Raw genomic sequence first — 20,168 nt, 5'->3', positions numbered from 1 at the left:
GCTTGATTCGAATCGCTACTATTAATCGTGACAATTCATCAAATTTCTGGGAAGGTGGTGCGAGGCAAATTTGTCACATGCCCTGTTACCGTCAGTGTGAAGTCAGGGCATTGATTTGGTGGGTTGCAGTGCATGGCGGTAATGTGAGTTGTTATCAGGTGATGTAACATGATGTAGTTGTGTCTTTGGCTGCTTAGGAGTTGTCCTTACCTCCGCTTTCGACTGCGTGTCCTTGCTGGGCTCATCGGTCTTCATGGACTGTGGGTACATTGGCAGGCTCGGTGAGGAGAAGACGCAAAAAAGGAAGCGACAGATCTCATGTGTTCCTACAGCCAATGCCAAGATTCCATGAACTTTGTTCAAACTTCCATAACCACCGTGACCTCTGCGACAAAGTCACAGCCATAGTCACATTCGGTATGAAGCACCCTGTGTGCCGGTGCAGGGAATGTCGAGGCCGGTGTCATGTGGACAGATATAGCGCCGGTTTTCGTTACCAGCCGTCGGAAGAAATTGTTCACGGGATTCTGCTTGGTCTCCGCCGTGGTGCTGGTCTCCACTTTCTCGCTCGTCTTTCCTCCGGCCTGCACGCACAGAAGACTCGCTCGGTCACACGCCTAAGCTCCGATTCTTCACTCTGGCAGAAAGGAAGTAACTGAATGGCGAAGAATGATTCAGGGTTTGGCCTCACCTCGGCTGCGACGTCCGTCTTACTGTCCGGCTCTCCTTTCTTGGGCTGCTGACACAACCGCAAGGATTGTTTTAAAATCTCAGTTGGTTACGTCACACCTGAACATGCAGACCAACCTGTTCTCTTAACACAATTGCGGGGGGCTATTTGCAAATAGGGGGAAGATTACCCATTTTTCACCGATAGTTATTATGAATCATAATTTCAACTTGTAATGCCCCGCACGGCATTCACTCACTCTGGTGGTGTGCAGTGCTTGGCGGTAATGCGAGTTAGTTATGGGTTGGTGTAACATGATGCAGTTGTGTCTTTGTCGGCTTAGGAATTGTCCTTACCTCCGCTTTTGACTGCGTGTCCTTGCTGGGTTCATCAGTCTTCATGGACTGTGGGTACATTGACAAGACATGGTGAGGAGGAGGAGCTGTGTGTGTGTGCTGTGTGTGCTGTGTGTGTGCTGTGTGTGTGCTGTGTGTGTGCTGTGTGTGTGCTGTGTGTGTGCTGTGTGTGTGCTGTGTGTGTGTGTGTGTGCTGTGTGTGTGCTGTGTGTGTGCTGTGTGTATGCTGTGTGTCTGCTGTGTGTGTGTGTGTGCTGTGTGTGTGTGTGCTGTGGGGAGCGGTAGTGCAGCAGTTAGCATGCTGCACATTTGAACCCGGTGACCCGAGTTTGATTCCCGCTCATGGCCAATACTAGTTATGATTATGTGAACCAGTCCTTGGCCTCCCGTAGGTCGATTCAGCCTTAAATGAGTACCTGGTGTGGTGTCTAAAACATCACCACTGGGGAGACAAAGGCAGCTGGGAGTTAGGCTGGCCACCTACCCCCTTTGAATGCCGTGCCGGTCTTAATCGGTGCTCGCTAACAGCATTTGATCCAACAGTCTGTTTAAGGCTATATGGGAGATCTTTGTTTTTGGCGCTGTGTGTGGATTCACCGGGAGACAGGGAGCCCGTATGGGTGCTGTGAGGTGGCTATGCCTACAGCTACATCGTTGGCACAGTCATTCTTAGTCAAATTGGCAGCTGAGGTGTGGCAGTGCCCCATCTAGAATTAGCTTTTGAAAATCAAATCAAATGTTTTTCTTCATTGAAATAACTGTTAAAACATCCATACAAATTAAAACCAAGTAATTTTGTAATAAAAAATATGTTTTTTAAACATATTACCACGCTGCTATCAGCGCATTTTTTTTACGTAATAAAAGAGGCGCCAAATCTAGCATGTTCTTACGGCCAATGCTAAGATTCCACGGACTTTGTACAAATTCACGACTTCCGTAACCACCGTGACCTCCGTGACAAAGTTACAGCCATAGTCACGTGCGGTACGAAGCAGCCTGTGTGCCGGTGCAGGCAATGCCGAGGCCAGTGTCCAGTGGGGAGACGTAGCGCCGGTTACGTTACCAGCCGTCGGAAGAAATTATTGACTGGATTCTGCTTGGTGTCCGCCGTGGTGCTGCTCTCCACTTTCTCGCTCGTCTTTCCTCCGGCCTGCTCGCACAAGTTCAAGTTCATTTATTAGGTGTAGCCCTGTGAGCCATTCGGCTCTTGAATCGGGTGCAACCGCAACAAACAAAAAACAAAAACATGAACAAAAAACATCTTAAAGTGACCATGTGACTGAATGCAAACAGAAAATCCAAGAAAAGACAGCAAAATATTGCAGCAAAAAGCACCGTACACAAAAATGTGCAAAAATCCCAGTGGGATGCAAGTCAAACAACAACAACCACAAGACAACTTAGATTAAGGCCATCAGTCTAACTCTGTACTACAACAAACAAACATGGCCAAACCAAAAAACTTATCGAAAATCACCAAAATAAAGCCAGAAAAGCAATGAAACAGTGCAGGTCATAGGAACTGTGACCGAATTTTCACAATAAACGACGTAAACAACATGTACTACCAAACTTTGCAGCACAGACGACCCACTCAGTAACACGCCTAAGCTCTGTCTCTTTACTGTGGCAGAAATAAAGTAAATGAATTGTAACGACTAATTTAGGGTTAGGCCTCACCTCGGCTGCGACGTCTGCTTTTCTGCCCGGCTCCTCCTTTTTGGGCTGCTGACACAACCGCAAGGATTGCGTTAAAATCTCAGTTTGGCTACTTCACACCTAAATATACAGAAGAATATCTTCTCTTAACACAATTGCGGGGGATATTTGCAAATCGTGGGAAAATTACCCCTTTTCAAAAAGAGTTATAATCCGCACCTCCGATTAGTACAGTTGGCTATGTACGGTGCAAAAGAAGTTCAGCATACATACATACAATGAATCATAATTTCAACTTGTAAAGCACCGCACAGTCATTCGCTCACTCTCGAAGAGAGAGACGCCAATTAATGAATACTTACATGAAGATCGATTGTGCAAAATTAATAAACATTTTCATATGGACACCCGAAGGTTGTAACTAGTAACAGGATTTACGAAAATATAACTCCGTGTGTGTATTTTATGGTGATTTTAAGGGGTGACACTGAACATTTCCATTTCTTGACCACATCTTATAGCCAACGCCCTGGCGGTCACCCATCCAAGTACAAACCAGGCTCAAATCTGCTTAGGTTCCGAGATTTGATGGGATCCGGCACATTTGATCGTAGTCATCATCACTATCGTCGTAATTTAACATTCATGTCACGCTCAACACAACACAATTCTAACATGAAGATGGTGCACAGCGAATTAATCTGTCAGCGGTTGAGTTCACGAGCGTATGACGTCACGTACAGGAGGCTTGCCTTTACCTGACACTCCAGCAGCAGTGTTTGTAAAGTTGTGCACATTGTGGCGTCGTGGTGCCATGTGAGATCACGAGTTTGTGGCGATGGTGGCATTTAGATATCGTGGCCTCACCTCAGCCTTGGCCTGCTTCTCCTTGGCAGAATTGTCGTCCTTTGTGGAGCTGTCGTCCTTGATGGACTGTGGACACATCGACAGGGTGTGTGAGGGGATGCTCTTGTGCCGGTGTGCTTTGGAATGGACATGTATTGTATGAATATTTAATGTTACATTATTTATTTTTAATACCGTGAAAAAAAAGGGACATAAGCAACCCCCGCTGGGAGCAAGACCAGCTGTGCTTGTATCTGAAGTAGTGCGCGGGCATCGGAAGTTGCCCATCGCCTTCCCTCCACCAGTGTAACATATGAATGTGTTGCTTATATCAGAACAGTGTTTACATCAGGTGTGCTCGTATCCAGCTTCCACTGTTTATAATTGCGTTGCGTAATTTTTTTCCTCGCCGAAAAAATCTTTCTGCGAGTCTTGTCTACACAATGGGAGCGTCTAGTCTTTGCCGTATTTGTTTCCATCTTAGGGTTGCGGACAAATCTCTTGCAAAAAAAAAGAGGTCCCTCAATTGAGTCGGTACCCTCATTACGAATACGGGTCGTTATTCTGCCAATCGGTCCTTCTAAGGAGATGGTGTCGGTGGTGGTTTGAGAACCGGGGTGCAAAAGCACGAGGGGAGCCATGGGGGCCCTGTTACCAGCTCTCGGAAGAACTTGCTGACGGGATTCTGCTTGGTGTCCGCCGTGGTGCTGCTCTCCACTTTCTCGCTCGTCTTTCCTCCGGCCTGCTCGCACAGACGACCCGCTCAGTAACACGCCTAAGCTCTGTCTCTTTACTGTGGCAGAAAAAAAGTAAATGAATGGTAACGACTGATTTAGGGTTAGGCCTCACCTCGGCTGCGACGTCTGCCTTTTTGCCCGGCTCCTCCTTTTTGGGCTGCTGACACAAGCGCAAGGATTGCGTTAAAATCTCAGTTTGTCAACTTCACACCTAAATATACAGACGAATATCTTCTCTTAACACAATTGCGGGGGCTATTTGCAAATCGTGGGAAGATTACTCCTTTTAAAAAATAGTTATAATCCGCACCTCCGATTAGTACAGTTGGCTATGTACGGTGCAAAAGAAGTTCAGCATACATACATACAATGAACCATAATTTCAACTTGTAAAGCAACGCACAGTCATTCGCTCACTCTCGAAGAGAGAGAGGGCTCTCCCCCCCCACCCACCCCAGCCCAGCTCTATGGTGCTCTACACACTGAGGTGTTATTAATTATCGGCCAATTAATTAATTCGCTCATTCATTATATTGGCCGATAATTATCGGCCAATTAATGAATATTTACATGAAGATCGATTGTGCAAAATTACTCAACATTTTCATATTTTCATATGGACACCCGAAGGTTGCAACTGGTAATAGGATTTACGAAAATATAACTCCGTGTGTGTATTTTATGGTGATTTTAAGGGGTGACACTGAACATTTCCATATCCTGGCCACATCTTATAGCCGACGCCCTGGCGGTCACCCATCCAAGTCCAAACCAGGCTCAAATCTGCTTAGGTTCCGAGATTTGACGGGATCTGGCACATTCAGGGTGCTTTTGATCGTAGTCATCGTCACTATCGTCGTAATTTAACATTCATGTCACGCTCAACACAACACAATTCTAACATGAAGATGGTGCACAGCGAATTAATCTGTCAGCGGTTGAGTTCACGAGCGTATGACGTCACGTACAGGAGGCTTGCCTTTACCTGACACTCCAGCAGCAGTGTTTGTAAAGTTGTGCACATTGTGGCGTCGTGGTGCCATGTGAGATCACGAGTTTGTGGCGATGGTGGCATTTAGATATCGTGGCCTCACCTCAGCCTTGGCCTGCTTCTCCTTGGCAGAATTGTCGTCCTTTGTGGAGCTGTCGTCCTTGATGGACTGTGGACACATCGACAGGGTGTGTGAGGGGATGCTCTTGTGCCGGTGTGCTTTGGAATGGACATGTATTGTATGAATATTTAATGTTACATTATTTAAAAGGGACATAAGCAACCCCCGCAGGGAGCAAGAGCACCTGTGCTTGTATCTGAAGTAGTGCGCGGGCATCGGAAGTTGCCCATCGTCTTCCCTCCACCAGTGTAACATATGAATGTGTTGCTTATATCAGAACAGTGTTTACATCAGGTGTGCTCGTATCCAGCTTCCACTGTTTATAATTGCGTTGCGTAATTTTTTTCCTCGCCGAAAAAATCTTTCTGCGAGTCTTGTCTACACAATGGGAGCGTCTAGTCTTTGCCGTATTTGTTTCCATCTTAGGGTTGCGGACAAATCTCTTGAAAAAAAAAAGAGGTCCCTCAATTGAGTCGGTACCCTCATTACGAATACGGGTCGTTATTCTGCCAATCGGTCCTTCTAAGGAGATGGTGTCGGTGGTGGTTTGAGAACCGGGGTGCAAAAGCACGAGGGGAGCCATGGGGGCCCTGTTACCAGCTCTCGGAAGAACTTGCTGACGGGATTCTGCTTGGTGTCCGCCGTGGTGCTGCTCTCCACTTTCTCGCTCGTCTTTCCTCCGGCCTGCTCGCACAGACGACCCGCTCAGTAACACGCCTAAGCTCTGTCTCTTTACTGTGGCAGAAAAAAAGTAAATGAATGGTAACGACTGATTTAGGGTTAGGCCTCACCTCGGCTGCGACGTCTGCCTTTTTGCCCGGCTCCTCCTTTTTGGGCTGCTGACACAAGCGCAAGGATTGCGTTAAAATCTCAGTTTGTCAACTTCACACCTAAATATACAGACGAATATCTTCTCTTAACACAATTGCGGGGGCTATTTGCAAATCGTGGGAAGATTACCCCTTTTAAAAAATAGTTATAATCCGCACCTCCGATTAGTACAGTTGGCTATGTACGGTGCAAAAGAAGTTCAGCATACATACATACAATGAACCATAATTTCAACTTGTAAAGCAACGCACAGTCATTCGCTCACTCTCGAAGAGAGAGAGGGCTCTCCCCCCCCACCCACCCCAGCCCAGCTCTATGGTGCTCTACACACTGAGGTGTTATTAATTATCGGCCAATTAATTAATTCGCTCATTCATTATATTGGCCGATAATTATCGGCCAATTAATGAATATTTACATGAAGATCGATTGTGCAAAATTACTCAACATTTTCATATTTTCATATGGACACCCGAAGGTTGCAACTGGTAATAGGATTTACGAAAATATAACTCCGTGTGTGTATTTTATGGTGATTTTAAGGGGTGACACTGAACATTTCCATATCCTGGCCACATCTTATAGCCGACGCCCTGGCGGTCACCCATCCAAGTCCAAACCAGGCTCAAATCTGCTTAAGTTCCGAGATTTGACGGGATCTGGCACATTCAGGGTGCTTTTGATCGTAGTCATCGTCACTATCGTCGTAATTTAACATTCATGTCACGCTCAACACAACACAATTCTAACATGAAGATGGTGCACAGCGAATTAATCTGTCAGCGGTTGAGTTCACGAGCGTATGACGTCACGTACAGGAGGCTTGCCTTTACCTGACACTCCAGCAGCAGTGTTTGCAAAGTTGTGCACATTGTGTCGTCGTGGTGCCATGTGAGATCACGAGTTTGTGGCGATGGTGGCATTTAGATATCGTGGCCTCACCTCAGCCTTGGCCTGCTTCTCCTTGGCAGAATTGTCGTCCTTTGTGGAGCTGTCGTCCTTGATGGACTGTGGACACATCGACAGGGTGTGTGAGGGGATGCTCTTGTGCCGGTGTGCTTTGGAATGGACATGTATTGTATGAATATTTAATGTTACATTATTTATTTTTAATACCGTGAAAAAAAAGGGACATAAGCAACCCCCGCTGGGAGCAAGACCAGCTGTGCTTGTATCTGAAGTAGTGCGCGGGCATCGGAAGTTGCCCATCGCCTTCCCTCCACCAGTGTAACATATGAATGTGTTGCTTATATCAGAACAGTGTTTACATCAGGTGTGCTCGTATCCAGCTTCCACTGTTTATAATTGCGTTGCGTTATTTTTTTCCTCGCCGAAAAAATCTTTCTGCGAGTCTTGTCTACACAATGGGAGCGTCTAGTCTTTGCCGTATTTGTTTCCATCTTAGGGTTGCGGACAAATCTCTTGCAAAAAAAAAGAGGTCCCTCAATTGAGTCGGTACCCTCATTACGAATACGGGTCGTTATTCTGCCAATCGGTCCTTCTAAGGAGATGGTGTCGGTGGTGGTTTGAGAACCGGGGTGCAAAAGCACGAGGGGAGCCATGGGGGCCCTGTTACCAGCTCTCGGAAGAACTTGCTGACGGGATTCTGCTTGGTGTCCGCCGTGGTGCTGCTCTCCACTTTCTCGCTCGTCTTTCCTCCGGCCTGCTCGCACAGACGACCCGCTCAGTAACACGCCTAAGCTCTGTCTCTTTACTGTGGCAGAAAAAAAGTAAATGAATGGTAACGACTGATTTAGGGTTAGGCCTCACCTCGGCTGCGACGTCTGCCTTTTTGCCCGGCTCCTCCTTTTTGGGCTGCTGACACAAGCGCAAGGATTGCGTTAAAATCTCAGTTTGTCAACTTCACACCTAAATATACAGACGAATATCTTCTCTTAACACAATTGCGGGGGCTATTTGCAAATCGTGGGAAGATTACCCCTTTTAAAAAATAGTTATAATCCGCACCTCCGATTAGTACAGTTGGCTATGTACGGTGCAAAAGAAGTTCAGCATACATACATACAATGAACCATAATTTCAACTTGTAAAGCAACGCACAGTCATTCGCTCACTCTCGAAGAGAGAGAGGGCTCTCCCCCCCCACCCACCCCAGCCCAGCTCTATGGTGCTCTACACACTGAGGTGTTATTAATTATCGGCCAATTAATTAATTCGCTCATTCATTATATTGGCCGATAATTATCGGCCAATTAATGAATATTTACATGAAGATCGATTGTGCAAAATTACTCAACATTTTCATATTTTCATATGGACACCCGAAGGTTGCAACTGGTAATAGGATTTACGAAAATATAACTCCGTGTGTGTATTTTATGGTGATTTTAAGGGGTGACACTGAACATTTCCATATCCTGGCCACATCTTATAGCCGACGCCCTGGCGGTCACCCATCCAAGTCCAAACCAGGCTCAAATCTGCTTAAGTTCCGAGATTTGACGGGATCTGGCACATTCAGGGTGCTTTTGATCGTAGTCATCGTCACTATCGTCGTAATTTAACATTCATGTCACGCTCAACACAACACAATTCTAACATGAAGATGGTGCACAGCGAATTAATCTGTCAGCGGTTGAGTTCACGAGCGTATGACGTCACGTACAGGAGGCTTGCCTTTACCTGACACTCCAGCAGCAGTGTTTGCAAAGTTGTGCACATTGTGTCGTCGTGGTGCCATGTGAGATCACGAGTTTGTGGCGATGGTGGCATTTAGATATCGTGGCCTCACCTCAGCCTTGGCCTGCTTCTCCTTGGCAGAATTGTCGTCCTTTGTGGAGCTGTCGTCCTTGATGGACTATGGACACATCGACAGGGTGTGTGAGGGGATGCTCTTGTGCCGGTGTGCTTTGGAATGGACATGTATTGTATGAATATTTAATGTTACATTATTTATTTTTAATACCGTGAAAAAAAAGGGACATAAGCAACCCCCGCTGGGAGCAAGACCAGCTGTGCTTGTATCTGAAGTTGTGCGCAGGCATCGGAAGTTGCCCATCGCCTTCCCTCCACCAGTGTAACATATGAATGTGTTGCTTATATCAGAACAGTGTTTATATCAGGTGTGCTCGTATCCAGCTTCCACTGTTTATAATTGCGTTGCGTTATTTTTTTCCTCGCCGAAAAAAGCTTTCTGCGAGTCTTGTCTACACAATGGGAGCGTCTAGTCTTTGCCGTGTTTGATTCCATCTCAGGGTTGCGGACAAATCTCTTGCAAAAAAAAAAGAGGTCCCTCAATTGAGTCGGTACCCTCATTACGAATACGGGTCGTTATTCTGCCAATCGGTCCTTCTAAGGAAATGGTGTCGGTGGTGGTTTGAGAACCGGGGTGCAAAAGCACGAGGGGAGCCGTGGGGGGCCCTGTTACCAGCTCTCGGAAGAACTTGCTGACGGGATTCTCCTTGGCCTCTGCGGTGGTTCGGCTCTCAACTGTCTCGCTCTTCTCGCTCGTCTCCCCCTTCTGCTGAGACCAAACAAAGCAAAGTTCCCCCCTGCTTTAGCCTTCCTTAAGCGCTGCGGGGACCAACATCGATGCACTGAGCAGTGGCCTGTTAAAGCCGGCACAGCTCACAAGGTGTCGGTGTGACCAGGCTCATGGCGACGCTACCTTCATCTCTCCACTTCTGAAGGTTGACCACAGGCACTCACTTTGTATGCCTTCAGAAGGCCCAATACGGGCTCAGATATGATTATCCACTAGCAGTGCTCATGGCCACGGATATACAGTGCAACAGTCACCAATAGCAGAGATCCCAACATTTACGAATTGTACATTTTGTATCACACGCTTGGAATTAGACCGAGACAGAACGACCAACACGTGAACCGGAGAACATACGCAAATTGGAGACATCATATTGACTTTAAAAAAGTAAGCGGACTTGTGCAGGACATGTCGTTAAGAGGGATGATGATGATGGGCGGTGGTCAACTCTCATGATGAAGTGGCAGCCAAAGGAGTGATCATGCCCAAGAGGACTTCCTCTGAGGAGATGGATTGATGACATGAGCTCATGGTTCAAGAGTTAGATGCCGTTGTTGCATCAAGCAACAATGAGGGATGGTGACAGCTTGTGAAGGCCTTCATCCAGCAGTAGAGCCAGCTGAGCTATCCGCTGATTGTTCAGAAGCGACCTGACCACACATGGAAGATAATTGTATTTTTTACCCTTTTATCTGGCAACAAAACTGACACCTTTTTTACGAGGAGTCATGTTTGCATAGACCACAATACCTGCAGTCGGAATGCAAACAAAAAACATAACTCTGATAATGTATGCGCTGTCCTTTAAGTTGATTAGTCCACACCCGAGACAGCTTTCCTTAGAGCCTAGTCTCACATGGTGTTGGACCAGATGACGCCAAAAGGCGCAGGTCTATGCAAACATGACTCCTCGTAAAAAAGGTGTCAGTTTTGTTGCCAGATAAAAGGGTAAAAAATACAATTATCATATTTTTTACTGGAAAATGAGGTTCCAATGGAAGCTCAACAAAGTGACTTATTGCGTGTAGGGTTACATTGTCAAGTCATTTAGAATACAACAGAATATTATTACAACAACAAAAACATATACGACAAATCTGCAGACCTTATTTTACAATAATTTAATACGAATTCGAATATGGCTAAGAAAAGAAGGCGAAGTAGCTGAGAAATGGATTGTAATTTACCGAAAGGGAAAGTGACCAGATGTCATGAATTCTAAACAAATTGGCTTAAGGCAAAGGGAAAACAGGGAACAAACACACCGTCGAATGAAAAACATTCACAACGGCTTTCGTCAAGCTTACTCACCAACATTTTCTCCAAGCTCAGCTTCTGGTCACTTTTCGATTTAAAGCTTTCATGACTGCAGGGATTCATCTTCTTGGTTCTTTCGGTAAAGTCACGTAGAAGGGAAGTTATAAAATAATAAAAATAAATAATTTTATTACGTTTTATTTTTTATTATTTTATAACTTCCCTTCTACGTGACTTTACCGAAAGAACCAAGAAGACTTCTGGTCACTATTAACTTTAGGCAGCGATGGAGAGACAACGTGGCGCACGGACTCAAGAAGCACCAGTCGAACATGATGCCAAACCGAAATCAGTAATTAGCGCATGCTCGGTACGGTGAGAACGAGTACCCACCTCGGCTTTAGGCGGCTCCTCCTTGCTGGGATCGTCCTCCTTCTTGGACTGCGGAAACATTCGTGGACTTTGTAAGGATGTGTGTGTTGACAGTGGGTTTGAGCAGTGGTCAAGTGTTGGTAAAGCTGTTCGGAGATAGACTGGGTGGTGATCTACGTGTTGGTGAGATGTTGAAAAGTGGTCTGAGGTGTGACCAAGTGTTGGTGAGATGTTAAGATCAATGAATGATGGTGTCAAGATGTTGAGAGACGGTTTGAGTGATGGTCCCTGTGACCGAGATGTTGAGAGACAGATTGAGCGGTGGTCTACGAGGTGGTGAGTCAATGCGGGAAGGATTGAGTGGCAGTCTATGTGGCAGCGAGGCGGTGAGCAGGCATGTGACGTATGTGGTGGAGAAATACGGACTCGGTCACCATTTGCGTGAAGAACTTTCTCAAGGGGTTCTCCTTGCTGTCGGCAGAAGCGGTGCTCACCACGTCCTTCTCGCTCGCTTTCTCTTCTGCCTGCTCAACCAAGACACGCAACCACGTCGGCAACTCCACGTTACTCCTCAAACTCGTACATTTCATGGGGCAGAGTCAATTCAACTGGCAGTCCGTGGTCTGCCGAGCTACGGCTCGTGGAGAGATGAGGCTTTTTCGAGATGTAAAGAGACACAAAATACCGAGACAAAAGGGAGATAAAGAAGAGGCAGAGATGGGAATGCTGGAGGCACCAGGTACGGATTAGAGGGCGCTTGTACAGGCGTTATGACCAGGGCCGGATTATGACACGCTGGGGCCCTGGTAAAAAAAAAAATCGTTTAGCTTAGCACGGATGGCTACGTACGGTGCGAAAGAAGTTCAACATACATACACACAAATTCCACATTCTCCGGCTTATAAGACGGAAAGGAAAGCCGCATCCCATAATTTTGCTTTAAAATACATCGGCGGGGTGTTGGGGGCGGGAGTAGAAAGTGCTTGTATTGTAATCTGGAGAATACGGTACACTGTATTTATACCAGCAAGTGCCGCCGTCTGCAAAACGTAATTTCTGTTCACTGCCGGCGAGTTCTTTGTGTCCCAGAACACCGGTGCCTCGGCACGGAACCGCACAGAGGCCTTGCTCAATGGCGTGAGGCGCACTGGTGGGCGGTGTGAGGGGTTCCTAATTTCACACCTCCACGTCTCGAAGCGAGCGGAGGGGGTGGGGAGGTTGCGGGGTTGGTGGAGTGGCATTGATTAGAGCCGTTTGAACAACGTGCAGAATAACGGAGGAAATGCGGATGAAGCAGTTGAATTTCCTGGCGTCCCAAGTTTCCCAGCATTTGCCAGATGCGCCTGCGTGTGTTAAGGTAACCGAAAAGGCATGCACGATCTTATAGATATAAAAATAATTATTATAATTAGGCATCTGACAGTTGACGTTCACCAACCTGCACTGACATGATTGGTGGGTGTGGGGAGGCCCTAATCCAGCAGTGGATTGATAAATGCACATGTAGCCATTCAGCCTGAAACCCAGTGCCCTTTCCCAGAGATTCAACGTGTTGTTATGATTCAGAATCAATGTGTTTAGTCTCATTTCTAGTCTAATTTGGAATGTTTTGTTAGATGCATTTGCATATGTGTAAGGCGACAATGCAATATTGTTTATTTAAATATTTTTGTTTTACCAGGTAAGGCCCACTGAGCTATATAGCTCTTTTTTTCAGAAGCGACCTGGCCACAAATGATAGCTCAACGAAGTGGCTTATCATGTCGAAATGTAAAGCAACCATATACTCTAAATGTATATTTCTAAATCTGGAGGGAAACACCGGAGGACCTGGAGAAAAATGCACGCGGCCACGGGGAGAGAGACACGCAAACTCCAAATATACATCTTCTTGGTTCTTTCGGTAAAGTCACGTAGAAGGGAAATAATAAAATAATATAAATATAAAACAATAAAAATTCTCACGACGTTTCGACTGCAACACAAGCAATCATCATCAGGTGTGAAATCCAATTTTCTTGCTGTGGATTTCACACCTGATGATGATTGCTTGCGTTGCAGTCGAAACGTCGTGAGCATTTTTATTGTTTTATATTTATATTATTTTATTATTTCCCTTCTACGTGACTTTACCGAAAGAACCAAGAAGATGAATCCCTGCAGTCACGAAAGCTTGAAATCCAAATATACAGGCAAGAGAGTTAACACCTCGCCACCACGTGTTTAGAAGGCGCAGCAGACCGAACAAAGAGCTTCAGATTGCCATACACATGATTCGATTCATGTATTGAGAGTGTAAATATTGCATTTAATCAATTAAATGAGCCGTCATTACGTGCTTTATAATGCCCTTTATGAAGGAAACCCTCACTGAGTCTTAAGACTATTTTTAAGAGCGTCCTACTTTGGGATATTTGGCAAATTATAGGAGGGAATCGGAATGCCTGGTTAAAATACACACACACACGCTCACAACTCCCACAGAGATAGATTCAGGAACACATGTCTGCATTGTCACGTCCTGGCTACCTCGAAGTAATAAAGTTATTTCATGAAAACCATCATTTATTTGTTTGGCTTTGTTCGTTCGAGACTGAAGGAGATTGGTGAACGTGAAAAGGTAAAGAGAAGGCGGTGGCAGGTGGAGGCCGGGGTTTGAGAAATGCCGGAGTAAATAATTGTGCGGGCAAAGTACCTCTTCCAGGGGGCATTTCACCTTCTTTTCTTATTTATTTCCTGATTAAATAATAGTATTTTAGAAAATCGAAAAAGAAAACCCACCCCCTCGCACAACAGGAAATAAAATATCACTCGCGGGAGCTTGCAGTAGTTTTTTTTTTCTAAAGGCCAAAAGCATTCAATTTTTCCACAATAGCTATTTGGAATTTGAAATATATACTCTTTTATATATATACGCGAATGCTTTCATGGTAGGCAACAGGCAAAGCCGGTATAAGTGGTATTTTGTGCAAAGGTTACAAACTCAAGATGCCTCGAACACCGGGAGTCACAACCCTGTGTGCACGAGTGCAGACAATCATGACGATGATATTACATTTTTACAACGCGGAATTAGACTGTTTGTAAATTGATCTTCTTTCGCACCATACATAGCCAACTGTGCCAATGGGAAGTTTGATCAGTCTGGAGAATTTGACTTTGAACAAACATCGCAATATAGGACCCCAGAGCTTGAGAAATTGTTGCCGCTGGTTCTGGCCGCCCTCCCGCGTGTCTCTGGTTTCCCCACGAAAGCTGTGCACGTTACAAATTCCACGGCGTTTTGAGAAGACTAAACACACATAATTAACATTGTTGACATCTTCCTCCACCAATATCACACACTATCCTCTTTTCCAGTCACATACTTCGTCAAATATAAACAACACCTCATTTATGAAATGCAGTAATTAACACTCTCCCAGGCTCTATATTCTGATCGTATAGCGACTCCGAAGTCCGTGTCTGAAATTAGACCTTATTTATTACTTCACCAGTTATTCATGGTATACGATCACTACAGCAACAACCGTTCCATTAGTGTCATCTGATAGGGTTTGGCGGCGCCTTTCTCGATCGTAACTTTTTTATTAATTCCAGCGACAAACAAAGAGAGGGAGTTGCACTGCGGGCGTGGAGTGGAAGAGGTCATGCGGCAGTTTGACCTCCCCTCACCTCTCCCCCCGCCTGCCGCCCCCTATTGCTCAGAACACGTCCGCAACCAAAAGAATCACTCCGCCGCATGAGTCTTTGTGGGTTAGTGAGCAGCCGCGTCGTCACATCCGCAGGGGCCCGGTCTAAGCTGATGAGATGTACACTTCCCGTGCTGCCGCTGCGAAAATCCTCCGTGATTGTACGGGAGGCCGAGCAAACAAACCCAAGCAGGCAGCCGCTTCCTCGTCAATCCTAGCGAAGCGTTACATTTATTTTACACTTTTACTTATTTTAATTCGTCCATAATATTCTCATGAATGTTCCGTGATTTGAGGAAAGAAAGAAAAAAATGATGACACTGCCCCGTTTTTTTTCGCGTGGGACTTTTTCGCGCGGGGAGTTCGTGCCGCAGTGTGGCGTCGGAAGGCAAGGGGGCGAGGTGACGGGTCCGCGTGCCGCTCGTCAAAAAGAAGAACACAAATGTTGACGCTCGGCGATGCGTGGCGTGCACGCCGTCGTCGCAATTGCTGACCCTCAAAATGGCCCTCTTCGCGCAAATTTGTGCCGGCCCGCATGCTTGCGTGCATTCGTTCGTACGCTCGTCTAGAAATCGTTTTATTACCCAGCGGCAGATTTGGCCGAGATGCCATCGTGGCTCAGGACACGAGGTTCTTGCCCACGGATAGATAGGTGGCATTACTCATTTGTTTTGCAATTTATTTGGGGAGTAATTTCCAATTTTTGTGGATTTTGGCGATGACCCAAGTACACAGCGGTCCATATTTTGTGAAATATCTCACGGAGATCTAAATCAGCTATGCGACGTGCAGTGGAGTTTCATGGGTGGCACGGTTACTAGGTGACCCACTGAACTCTTGCATCTGGCGTGGTGGTAGTCAACATAACCAGCGTAGCTATCGGGCCACACCGAGTAAATGCATTTGACTATCCACTGGTGTGTAAAAGGCAGGCGCGTATGGTTATTAATGTGCCATTTCATTGACAGACTGTGTGGCGTTATCTTGGTGTGCTCTGGGACTGTTTTGTTGTTGTTTTGTGCCTTGCCCAAGCTTGATAAATCGGACTTAAAAAAAAAATTTAGTGAGTTGCTTACTCTTTTCTCTCTTTTGCATTGTTTACTGTTGTAACTTGCTGACCCGCCCATATCGGACATCTGCAAAAAGGAGCTTCATAGCTCATCGGATTCCTCCTCCAGCAGTCTAAGTAAAAGATTACGACTACCATTTGATTGTGGGTGGGCGAGAGGGAGAGTTTTTTTCTTGGGAATTAATTTCAATGCGTTTTTGCGAAGTTCCACCGCCGAGTTGCTCGCCGAGATCACACGCACTGCTCGCACAACTCGGTACTGTACTCACAAAGCAATTAGGGCCGTCGTCGCTGCACAGTGTTGCGCCGCGACAATTTACGCCGTAATGACTCAATTATTGCTCGGGTGTTTGTGAAATGCATTGCAAAGATTAGCCAGAAAACTGCCACGGATGGGGCCGATTCGGCTACTCTCCATTACTGAAGATCATAACCGCGTGACATTCCGTTGACGCTGTAATGGTTAGCAATCGGGACTTGCAAATCAGAGATCGGCGGTTTGGGCGTCGCATTTTAAACAATGGGGGAAAGTTTCTTAAATCCCCATCCACCTCTCCCCGTCTCTGTCCACCGAGCATTATACACGGGCACTACCACAGTCAGCTGGCTGGCAGGTCACGAACGGTGGGGCAAAGCGTGGGTACACCCCTCCCCCCCACCTCTTCCAAGATGTCTGGCCTGCATGGAGGAGTAGGCCAAAAATTTCCCTCTGGAGCTCCCTCTAAAGACGGTCCTTTCGACAGCAGCGGTGTGTGCAAGCAATTGCAGGGCTGTGCCCTTTACCCCTCTTCTGTTCTCTCGACGCATCCATTTCAACGCACAGAGTCAAACACTTGCCCACTTATCCAGAGATACTTTTGCATTGGGGCAATTAGCCAGAACCTTTGTTAAGGCTGGTGCGGCGCACAAGGGAATCCCAGGTCAGGTAACGATATTCATAAATAAAAATGCACACACATATGTGCTGACAAAAGATACCATCTCATAAACTGTTGTGGCAAGTTTTGTTAGCGAGCGCCTGTTTAGGTTGGCACATGTGGTCGTGTCTGAGCACCACACGGGGCTGCCTTTGTCTCCCTTGTGCTGATGCTTACACATCAGGCACCTAGTTAAGGCGGATTCGACCTAGGTGAGGCGCAGGGCCGATCAGATATCCTTCACCACTCATGTGAGCCATGGCCGGGAATCAAACCCCTTTTGCGGGGCTCATAGCGCAATTCGCGAACCACTTTGTCACCACTCCCCCCCCACACACACACACACACCTCTGTATATGAGTAAGCCCAGGCTGGGAATTGAACTCAGTTTGCCTACTTAACAGTGCAGTGTGCCAATCAGTGTGCTTTCGAGTGTGCTAACCACTGCTGCTCAGTATGCATGCGCACGCACGTACACAAGTTTGCACATTCCCGTACGTACGTAGGTACAAATGTGCTTACATATATAAACCATAATGTTTGCTTATTTCTGGAACAATTTATCTACCTCCCCACAATGGACTTTATTGCAAAAGAATCCCTGAATCTGAAAAAATACGCAGGCTTATGAATGCTGTCAGAGCACACCGCTTGAATGCTCCCATATGGGCGGCGTGTGGATTTAATAAGGGCCGTGATAATGATAAGTGAACATGACTTGCAGTCCAATATTAAAACGCTCTGTGTTTCTGCGAAAGCCTGGAATATCATCAGCGACGAAGCCCAAAAGCGGCCAACCGTCATTTACAAGAACAATGAAGAAGAGCCGTGCATATGCATGGCTTCCGCAAACGCGTTCCAACGTGCATTTGTCCTCGGAAGTACTTAATGCGATGCCATCGCCACTTTATTAATGCAACAACGACAGCAACAATTGCATAAATAACACTGCCTTCTAAAATAAAATACAAAGTATATAGTAGACGACGTTTTGGGAACTGGCCTTTCTTCAGAGCACACAGAGTAGGCCAGAGAGATAGAGTGCTGTGAAGAAGGGTCATTATTGCCTGAAATGTTGCCTTTTTCTTTTTTGTTAGGTCACAGCGTTATTAACAAATGTGATGAGTTTTTTGTTGTTAATTGTGCTTGTCCACCACTGCCAACGCAGCAGCAGCATCGAGAGGTATCATGACCCCCCTGGACAGAGTGAACGCAAATACCGCTTTCATCCTTCATCGAAAAGCATTCAAAGAACAATGCTTTCTGCTTCCAGGTACAGCCCCACCTGCAATAGGCAGCAGATAAAAAATCCTCAACAGGGACTTAAACTAACTTTCTCCGACAGCGTTTAATTTGTATCGGCCCGAAGCAGCCTTTGGCGGTGAGGCTTTGCTTCGGGGCAGCACGTGGCCCTGATGAGTAATTTCGTTTATGGGTGCCCCGAAATTGACTTTCCCTAATTATTGGATGAAAAGGCCTTGCAGTACTGCAAAGGAACAGAGCGTTATTGTTGCCTCTGTGAGTGTGTGTGTACGCTCGTGTGTGCGTGTGTTTGTTTCTTGTGTGTGTGTTTCTTATGTATCCCCGTGAGAGTGGCTGCGTGATTAGGACACCGCGCTCTGATTTCAACGAACCGAATTCAATTCCTGGCACGACGCATAACAAAAGTCTTATTCTGAAATATAGAATCTGAATTTGCTCTGCGCCTCCGTTGGGTCAACTCAGCCGAAAATAAGTAATGCATCTGCTTAGGGCTGGATTAAGGTTGATGGGGGCCCGGGACTGTAACAGAGCTTTGGGGATTTTAACTGTCTCTTAAACTTATTATGTTTATAGAGGTTTATCACCACGCAAACTCGATGCCAAACACCTCATTGTTATTCCTCACCTTCGATTAGTACGGTTGGCTACGTATGGTGCAAAAGAAGTTCAACATACATATATATGCTTATTTCAATTCTTGTGTTTAAATGTGATATACGATGAAGCAAAATCAAAGCTAAAACTATTTTATATTCGGCACATTACTGCTAAAATTACACATGGTGACGTTACACGGCCTAATTACCAAAATACAAATATAGGCTGCATTACAGTGCTAGAGTAGTACATTTCAAACTAAACGAATTTATTTTACCAGGTAAGGCTCACTGAGCCATGTAACTCTTTTTCAGACGCGACCTGCCCACAAATGATAGTCCGACAAAGTGGCTTATCACGTGGAAATTCATAGCAGCCAAATACTACAAACGCATGTTGATTCTAAATGTTGAGGGAAAAACAACAGGAGGACCCGGAGGAAAATCCACGTGGCCACAAGGGAGAGACACACAAACTCCAAACATACAGCAGGCGTCAGGGTCGGGATCGAACCCACGTCTTCCTCCATGCCAAGTGAAGGAGTTAACACCTCGCCACTGCGGCATCCCAACCATTAGAAAGCCTTTGTTGGGGGGAGGAGTGGAGGGGGGAGGGGGACCCCTCACAATATGAGATCCCAGGCTGCCCCCGCGAGGAACCCCCTGCCTTAATCTGACTATGCACCGGGCACAATGTGAGCAACGCCACTGGGGAAACCACGACGACAGTGACGTGTGAACCAGGCCCCAAAATCCCCTTGTCTGCTGTGCCAGCCTTAATAGGCGCTCACTGACAAGACACTTCCTTGGCAATCAGCAAAGGCGAATGAGGGGGAATGATTTGTCTCCGTGTGCAATCCAAATGCGTGTGCGCATTGCGAGTGTGAGCTGGTAGCTATGGGCAGCGTATCTCATTGCACACATTTTCAAGTGTAATGAATTTAAATGTGAATGCACCAGAACGAGGTGCGTTGTCAAAGGGGCCTGTGTGTGTGTGTGCCTCGGTGCTGTGACATTTTGATATGACCAAAGCTGGTGCCAATGCACGTGTAGCTGTACACAGAATACGTTTTGCAAATTTGCCTGTAATCGTTTGCCCTTTGTCAATCCACTGCTGGATGAAGGTCCTACCCCCCCCCAATGCTCGGTTTGTTGTGGAGGTTGTTTGCCCATACTTCACCGTACTGGTCAGTGCGGGTTGATAGGGGGAGGCGGGGGGTGGCAGAACACGTTAAAATATAGCTCGTAAGTTGTGTTAGCTATGGCCGGGAATCGAATTCAGA

At 46.3% G+C, this 20,168-nt stretch overlaps 1 protein-coding gene across 10 annotated transcripts in view; it reads right to left on the bottom strand.

Moving 5' to 3' along the window:
* The window catches only part of LOC144936880 (uncharacterized), an 86,775-nt gene that overhangs the window by 26,279 nt on the left and 40,328 nt on the right, over positions 1-20,168 (bottom strand). For 4 of the 10 annotated variants that reach the window (XM_078864075.1, XM_078864083.1, XM_078864084.1 and 1 more), the window contains exons 8-26: positions 11,783-11,872; positions 11,370-11,417; positions 9,603-9,698; positions 8,967-9,032; positions 7,985-8,032; positions 7,791-7,877; positions 7,157-7,222; positions 6,175-6,222; positions 5,981-6,067; positions 5,366-5,431; positions 4,384-4,431; positions 4,190-4,276; positions 3,556-3,621; positions 2,710-2,757; positions 2,093-2,179; positions 1,027-1,074; positions 692-739; positions 498-584; positions 211-258 (exon numbers count right to left, since the gene is read on the bottom strand). In XM_078864075.1, the coding sequence (XP_078720201.1) occupies positions 211-258; positions 498-584; positions 692-739; positions 1,027-1,074; positions 2,093-2,179; positions 2,710-2,757; positions 3,556-3,621; positions 4,190-4,276; positions 4,384-4,431; positions 5,366-5,431; positions 5,981-6,067; positions 6,175-6,222; positions 7,157-7,222; positions 7,791-7,877; positions 7,985-8,032; positions 8,967-9,032; positions 9,603-9,698; positions 11,370-11,417; positions 11,783-11,872 (1,269 nt within the window). The remainder of the gene's footprint in view (positions 1-210; positions 259-497; positions 585-691; positions 740-1,026; positions 1,075-2,092; positions 2,180-2,709; positions 2,758-3,555; positions 3,622-4,189; positions 4,277-4,383; positions 4,432-5,365; positions 5,432-5,980; positions 6,068-6,174; positions 6,223-7,156; positions 7,223-7,790; positions 7,878-7,984; positions 8,033-8,966; positions 9,033-9,602; positions 9,699-11,369; positions 11,418-11,782; positions 11,873-20,168) is intronic. The other 6 variants (XM_078864076.1, XM_078864077.1, XM_078864078.1 and 3 more) reach the window with 6 other exon arrangements.

The sequence above is a fragment of the Lampetra fluviatilis genome, chromosome 17 (genome assembly GCF_964198595.1).
Source record: "Lampetra fluviatilis chromosome 17, kcLamFluv1.1, whole genome shotgun sequence".
Classification (NCBI taxonomy): Eukaryota; Metazoa; Chordata; class Hyperoartia; order Petromyzontiformes; family Petromyzontidae; genus Lampetra; species Lampetra fluviatilis.
Note: the sequence above shows the minus strand (reverse complement) of the source record. Positions and strands in the feature narration are given on the sequence as shown.